Raw genomic sequence first — 7,970 nt, forward strand, 5'->3', positions numbered from 1 at the left:
TTAGTAGCCATATTGACACCTTTTAGGTCATGTATGCAGTGAACTGCAGAATAGCACGTGTGTAGTGTTGCAGTATTCTGTGATGCACTGAACTAGGAATCCTTAATGCAGACCATTTAAATTGTGAAACACCTGGGCCCGGTCCCAAATCCACGGCTAGCCACGGCTCGTTGGTAAACCATGTTTGAGTCGAGGCTTCTGCTTTGGGGCCATTGAAGACTGTTGTATACTCGTGCAATATGGTAGTACCTGTGGACCAGGGGGGTGCGTCTGCCAGCACCGGTCCTCAGTGCCCCCCGTGATGTTCACAGTGCCAGCTAAAGGGGGGGGTTGAATGACACTAGGGGCGTGTCCAGTAGAGCTATGTCACCAGCCCCTATTCGGGTCACTGCTTGTCTGCCCATCTTTCTTTTTCCTCTCGTCCCCAAAGGGAAAGGCCTCTGTGTGTTTTTTGCGTTGTCGTCACTTTGTGCCTTTTTCCTCTTTAATGGTTTAAGTTTGAGATCGGTCGACGCCTGCATGTCAACTAAACCTTCACCAGAAATGCATACACACATTTGTATATTTTTTGTGCCAATTTAAAAGGCGTATATTGAAAGCTTTTGGGAAATAAACTTTCAAAGGACTGTTTTTAAGACCTTCTCTGTTATCTCTGTGAAGGTTTGTTCTGTACCTCTATCAATATTTGTATTATGCTCCTAACCTCTGCAACCCTTTATAACCACTGTCAATAAGTTGTGTGATATGACATTGTAATGTATTGTAATATGATAAAGCAGTTTTTTTGTTTGTTTTTTTATAACTTGTTCACTGAAACAATGGGCCTTTCACTAATGATTTCACTATATTTAGATGAAAATAACTACAGACTGAGCAGTACTGTAACAAGCAGGTCCAATTCAGGGTCCAAAAATGCCTTTTTCCAATAAAAGGTCATACAGTACATTTGAACAGTGACTTATTGATATAAATGTACTAATGTGCATATACCCAGCTCTTGTGTGTACGCATGCCTTGCGTGTGAGAGTGTCCATGCACCAGTATGTGTCTTTGGAGATTTGGGTTAATCCAATGTCAGGTGAAAAGCTGACGTTTGATAGGTAATCCCTGTCCGAATGTGTTAATCAAATAGAGGTTCTTTCCAACAACAGTTAAGGAAAACACATTGGACCAAATTGTATATACCAGCATAACTCTCAATCTGTGTTGTTTTATGACATTACACACGTTCAAGAACCAGTATCACAGTTTCTTTTTAGATTAGTTTGAGTCATTATCACACATAATCTGCTTGGATATCAGACTGGTGTCTGTCTATCAGGCAGTGACCTGTGACTCTTATCTCTGACTTCCCATCAGGGTGCCAGTCTGTTAGCTACCGGAGCTGTGATTGGTCAGTTTTCAAGCCTGGGTCAGGTGAAGCCCACCTTCATGGTTTAGCCTCTGAGCTGACAGTAATCCTTGCAACACTCCCTCTGAGCTGCTCCCTGTTCCTGTTTTAACCTGTGTACAGTCTAAGGTATTTACTCGTTGGTGCCGTACGCTCGAGAGTGTGTCTGTGTGTGTGACAGCGTGTGTGTATCGCTGCAAGACGGTCGGACTGAACAGGACGGTGTGGAGGAGGAGTAATGATGTTTTTCCCAAATGTCGAGCAGAGGGAGAATCGCAGAGAACTTTCTACGGATCTGACTCCCACAGGTCAGTCAGCATAGGATGATGTGTGTGAGCGTGTGTGTATGAGAGAGATAAGGTGGCGCAGCGCCAGCCGAGAGGATTCCCCATCTACCAAGACTTGAACTATCGATGTCACAAGGCTGACACATAATTACACAGCACACTGGACTGCCGAGGACACTTCGGAACGTACACAGAATGAACTGTCCTGGTCAATCTTGTTTGTGGATGTCTGCGTTTACTGCAGAGAGTTTTGAGTGTCGGGGAATGTGTTTAGAGAATGGTGAGGGAGATAGGGGGAGGAGAGAGAGAGTGGTCTGTCCTAACCTGAGACAGGGGAGAGTGGTCTGTCTCACTCAGACAGGAGAGCTGGAAACCCACTTACAGGGATTGGAGGGAATTAAAGGACTGTAAGCATGTCAGTGCGTGTTTGGGTTGGGTACTGAGAATCTTGACCTTGTGATCATTCGAATTCTACAGTTCCCTTACTTTTGCACGGCTTTAGCTTTACAGACTTTCCGCCACTCCCTATATCTTCCAGAAGCTGACTAGAGCAGGCAAGGGGTTGTGGTAGAAGAAGTGACACCTGAGGCCTGGTCAAGACCAGGGGCTGGAACTGAGCCCAAGGCCTGCTCAGCCCAGGGATGCCCCGGGCTAGGCTGCAGCTATGGAGGCTGCCTCTGTTGAGGCTGCTGGCCTTCTCTCTGGTGCTATATGTCTGCCTACACAGAACCTCAGGTAAACACAAATTCGAATATTTTCCCCCATATGACTTGAAGTCAGAGTTGACCATCAAAAATATTTCTGAGTTGGTCAAATTGGTGTGTGTGTGCCTGAACAGGCATGTCCGGTTGGGGAGGATGTTTTGAAGGCCAGGATGTGTTTGCGACCGTCAGAGAGAACAGTCACATGGGACAGCTCGTCGCTGAGCTAGTTGTAGACACAGAGACAGCCAATGGGATTCACTGGAGCCTCACCGGGCAGGATGCTGATTGGTTCTTCCTGGAGGGCATAAACCTCCGACTCAACACATCATCAGAGAAGGTCCTGGATAGAGAGGTAAGCACAGTTGGATCATGTTTCTCCAAAATTTGGACCAGTGCTCTTCATTCCATTTCAACAGTAAAGGGCTATGGAAGATCTGTCTGTAGTCGTCATAGTTGTCAGCACAGTTGTCTGTGTCCTAGCCTGGACTCAATATGATGCATTAGAACAGGGTGTATTAATGACGCAGCAAATAGCTGGACCACATATAAACACAGGAAGTGACTGAACTAAACCTGTCCCCCTCGTCCTATTCCAGGTGCTTTACTTCAGTAGATCTAATTTGGCGTAAAAGAGATAAAGAGATTACGGTGTTGATTTTCAGGCGCAGGGGCAAATCCTTATGGCGGCGCTGACTTGCTATGAAGATCACAATGTTCAGGTACATCCGTTTCTGTGTTTGCTGGTCCCCTTTGCTGTGGAATAGTGTGTTAAAACGGGTGTATTTGTGTTGCAGAATAAATATAGGATCATGGTGGAGATTCTAAATGAGAATGATAATTTGCCTGTGTTTGTAAATACTACTGTCCAGCCACTCATTATCAGTGAGGTAGGAACACACAGCACCTACCATCCACACATACACATACACACAGACACAAAAACTGATCAAAAGCATACAGAGTTCTCACCATGAACTGCTGGTTTTATTGATGATCTGCCTCTTCCTGGTTGTCTAGCTGACAGCTGTGAACACATTGGTGTTCTCTGTCCTGGCTGTTGATGCAGATGGAGACACCATCATATACTCCATTGACCAATCATCGGTACGACATTAACACATGCTTACAAGAAACCCATGATCAGAAAACAGTATGTAGCTATCCCCACTGCACCACCATAAACGTGTGTGTGTGTGTGTTCAGCCTGAAGCTGATTACTTCAAGGTGGACCTCCCTAACAGTGGGACTATGATGCTTGTGAAACCTCTGGACTATGAGACCAAGACCCAGCTGAACGTAACCATCTACGCGACGGTACCCTCCCCACACCTGTTTAACTCTCCGGCTGTTTCACACTGTTGCTGCTATAGGCCCTGTCGGCTTCATTGTGTATGGTCTGCTGTGCTGCAGGAGATGAACACACCAGAGCAGTTCATGACCAGCATTACCGTCACCATCGACGTCACAGACGGAGACGACCAGTACCCACAATTCCTGCCCTGCACGCTACTCTTCCAGGACCAATCCAGTCGCATCTGCGCCAACCCTGTGTACTCTGTCAACGTAACAGAAGGAGAACAGGTCCTCCATGTTTTTTTTATTTTATTTATTTATTTCACGTAATGTTTTCATTTAGCAGACCAGCTTTTGTCCAAAGCGTCAAATAAGTCTCTATATCTGCAGTCAAATTCTCTACCCCTGAGATATATCCACCCCTATATATACCTCTGGCCTGGTGTCTTTTGGGCCCGTTGTGATGGTGTCATGTTTGCGTGTGGCGTCTGTGCTGTAGGATATTGTCCTGGACTTCTCTCCTGGACCTATCCACGCTGTAGACGGTGACAGAAGTCTCAGCTCTCCGCTCAACTACACCATCCTGTCAGGTACTTAACAGTATGCTACTCTACTCTACACCACACACACACACATCATAGCTACAAAACACACTAGAAATAAATTGAGTGGGATGCTACACAGCATCACGTGATGAAACTGTGTTGCCCTGTGTGTGTGTGTGTGTGTTGTGTGTGCGCACGCGTGTGCATGGCCAGGGGCCGATAATGGCCGTTTTCTAATGGATAAAGTGACAGGGGAAGTCAGACTAACTCGGGGAGTGGAAGACAGACTCCTCACACCAACACTGCGTCTACGAATCATGGTGATTTATGGTGACACACACACATGCAGGTCAAGTTCAGATTACACGCAAGCTCACAGTAAACTTTCGCTTCCATCCTCCCTTTCTCTTTCTCCCTCTCTTTCTCTCTCTCTCTCTCTCTCTCTCTCTCTCTCTCTCTCTCTCTCTCTTTTTCTCTCTCTTCCTCCCTCTCTCTCTCCCTCTCTCTCTCTCTCTCTCTCTCTCTCTCTCCCTCTCTCTCAGGCATACCAGAGGGATGACCCTCGGAAGTACTCGGTTGCCACCGTGCTGATCCGTGTTCTGGCAGTGAACCGGTTCCCTCCACAGTTTGACCGGGCCGCATACCGGGGCTTTGTGATGGAGGGCAACAGCCCCGTCTCCCTGGTCAACACCTACGGCAACACGGTGCTGATGCTGCATGTGCAGGACCAGGACTTCTCAGACGTACGTGCACACACACACACACACACACACAGACAGACAGACACACGCACAAACGCACACACTCACACAACGTCTGACGCATGCCATTCACTCCTTCAATCGCCAGGGAGTCAATCACAGGATACAATTCTTCTTGAATCCCACATCTGAGCACACTCAGTTCTATCACGTCACACAAGATGGGCTTTTGATCGCCCGGACCAATGAGCTGATGCCGTCGCAGAAACACATGCTAGAGGTGAGCTGTGATTGGGTAGATCCCGGTGTCTGTTACGTGAGAGTGTGTGTCATGGTGATGAGGTGGTTAGACTGGGCAGAGCTCACCGTGTTGTGATGATGTGGTCCAGGTAGTGGCTTTGGATCAGGAGTCTGGTGAAACCGCCCAAGCCTCTATACTGGTGCAGGTGTTGTACGATGGACAAGAAGGTAACACACACTTACACCTCCACATGCAAACGCCAACATGCTTCAATGAACATACAAAGGCTGTCGACTTGATGTAGTGTGCGTGTGTGTGTGCAGTACCTCAGGGCCCGCTGGGGGAGGTGGGGCGCATGAACGCCTGTCGTTTGGGAAAAGCTGTAGGCCTGTGTTGTGTGCTCATGAGCATACTGATGTGCATCCTGTGGGCCATGATGCACCTGCTCCGGAGACACTGGGGGAAGAGCGAGCCCTCCGACCGGGGCTGTGTGGCCCAGGGAAAACACCCCAACGTGGTGAGACGGCCATCGTTAAACCTTAAGAACCCCTCACGCCCTCGATAGGAAGAAACAAACACACCTACACACACAAAAATGACTCTCTTCGTGACTCGTGTTGTCTTCTGTCTTCTCCACTGCCCCCTAGAGTTTACGGTGGTTCCAGCTGGTGAGTTTCGTCGCATCCTTCTCGTCCTCTTCTTCCTCCTCCTCCTCTATCTCGTCTTCGGGCTGGTTGTGACCCTTGCTGGTGTGTGTTCCATCCCCGTTTCTCTCTAACTGTCCTGTCCTCTTCAGGTGAGCCATCGCAATCCCATGCCTGTCCGCGATGAGGTTATCTTCCACAATGAGGCTCTCACCGACTGCACCTCCACCTTCGGCCTCCAGGGCAAACAGGGTATCTGCTTCAGGAATGGCCCCAACGGAGGCCTCGATCCCCCCAGCAAGTCTAACCTGCCTCTCCCCAGCCTCAGCCCCACCTTGACTAACTTCAGCCCTGCACTGCTCGATACCATGTGTGCACCACCCAGCTGCACCCCTCCATTTTCCAGTATCTCTTCCAGCCCTGCTCACCCTAGCACCAGTCCTCCTCCATCTTCTGCCCCCTCCAGCCCTCCTCTTCAGTCTCCTGCTCCCCAAAACACCAGTCCTCCTTCCCCTATGTCTTCACCCATCTCTATCCACAGAGCCACACCTTTCCATCCATACCTCCCCACTCTTTCAACAGTTACTTTACTCACTTCACCCCAGCCACCGAAAGACTCGGTTCCACCTAAGGTCAACTCAAGGGTGCCCAGTGATACACCCACAGAACAGGACCCCCCCGCTCAACTCCCACCTCTGCCTCCTCCACGACCCCCACCGGTGCTTACACCCCCCATCGTCGATGACACAGGCACACCCCCACCCACCCCCGAGTCCCCCGCGTTGTCCATTAATACACCCACCCACACGGCACCTCCCCCCGTCCAATGGCGTGTCACCTCCCCCTCTCCACCCGAAACACCGTCCGAGGTAAACTGCCCCCCACCTTGCTCCGAGAAGACCCACACGCCCAGGGAGGCGGGAGCGGGCACAGGGAGCCCAACTGGAAAGCAGCCGGCTTGCTCGCACTCTGGAGAGACCCCTGGCAGCGAGAAAGAGGATGAGGAGGACATTCAGGGGGATGAAGATGCAGAGCAGAACTGTCTGAGGAACGAGGATCATGATAGGGAGGATGAAGATCTGGCGAGAGCCCTCGAACGCCTACAGCCCGTCTTCCTCACCTTCCGACCTGGCGCAAAGAAGTAAGTATCAGCAGACCAATCAGAGAGACTGACTGAAGACTGACTGAAGTGATTGGATTACACATTGTGTCTGGGGGGGAGACATCAAATATTGATATCCACTGTCATCACGTAACAAAAATCCTACACATTTTATATATGATTTAATATAATAAGGCGTTGTCGGTTATCTGTGGCACACAGTCAGGTGATTGTATTTTTGTGAGTGGTTATTTATTAAGTTCAATGCAATTGTACCAATTATAATTGGTTGTTGTTAATGGAGGTTTCTGTATACCTACTGTCTATGTCTCTATAAACTGCCTTCCATTTCTTAAGTAATCCATAATATGTGACTAGTTTACCCACTGACTTGTCAGTTTTCAAACTGTGATATAAATAAATGGTATCCCATGAAATGAATACTGATTTACCTTTTTGATTGCATTCAGTTCTGAAGTTATTGGTTCATGTGATTGTAATGTTTGGAACAATGCTCATGTTAGTAACAGATCAGCCTGTAACAGAAAAACTCAAATCTCAATCCCACATAATGAGAGAATTCTTCTTTATATGTAAATGTGTTTGGATTCTCATTTGGAAAGACAGTTTTTTCAGTCCCCTCATTCCACCCTCTATTATTACCTCATTAACATCAATGGTAGCTCCCTTGGTAAACAGGGGAACATTCCCTCCATGCTTTAACGATGTGTTATGTGTGGTGTGACATGAACACAAGTCCCCCTAAATAAATAACAGCCACATTCCCCTGTCTGCAGGTCCTGCTGTGTGGTGACTGGTCAGAGGGACATCGAGGCCCTATACTAGAGTAGCTACTGTTGCCTTTATAAGAAACATGGTTTCAGAGTGACTGATATTGGTATGTTGGACAGTTAGGGTTAGGGTGTGGGTCAGAGATGATATCTATACGGTATTCTCTTTACAGCGCATGTGTGATATGTGCATCATAATCCTATCTCAATTTATGGGATATGTGCATCATAATCCTATCTCAATTTATCTGTGTCTAATCACCTAACAACCC

The 7,970-nt window shown here is 48.1% G+C and overlaps 1 protein-coding gene across 1 annotated transcript; it reads left to right on the plus strand.

Annotated features, from left to right (window-relative positions):
* The first annotated feature begins 3,589 nt into the window (after positions 1–3,589).
* On the plus strand, positions 3,590–7,287 carry LOC136942439 (cadherin-related family member 5). The gene is made up of 9 exons (XM_067235345.1): positions 3,590–3,695; positions 3,792–3,962; positions 4,174–4,264; positions 4,433–4,539; positions 4,762–4,962; positions 5,069–5,200; positions 5,310–5,388; positions 5,485–5,829; positions 5,958–7,287. The coding sequence occupies exons 1-8, from the start codon at positions 3,630–3,632 to the stop codon at positions 5,724–5,726; spliced, it is 1,089 nt and encodes a 362-aa protein (XP_067091446.1). The 5' UTR covers positions 3,590–3,629; the 3' UTR covers positions 5,727–5,829; positions 5,958–7,287.
* The last annotated feature ends 683 nt before the right edge of the window (positions 7,288–7,970 follow it).

The sequence above is a fragment of the Osmerus mordax genome, chromosome 4 (genome assembly GCF_038355195.1).
Source record: "Osmerus mordax isolate fOsmMor3 chromosome 4, fOsmMor3.pri, whole genome shotgun sequence".
Classification (NCBI taxonomy): Eukaryota; Metazoa; Chordata; class Actinopteri; order Osmeriformes; family Osmeridae; genus Osmerus; species Osmerus mordax.

Excerpts from the sequence above, each read along its gene's own strand:
- LOC136942439 (XM_067235345.1), top strand. The coding sequence starts at position 3,630 with ATGATGCTTGTGAAACCTCTGGACTATGAGACCAAGACCCAGCTGAAC. Across the intron at positions 3,963-4,173 it reads ACGTAACAGAAGGAGAACAG|GATATTGTCCTGGACTTCTC; the intron begins GTCCTCCATGTT and ends TCTGTGCTGTAG. Across the intron at positions 5,201-5,309 it reads CGCAGAAACACATGCTAGAG|GTAGTGGCTTTGGATCAGGA; the intron begins GTGAGCTGTGAT and ends GATGTGGTCCAG.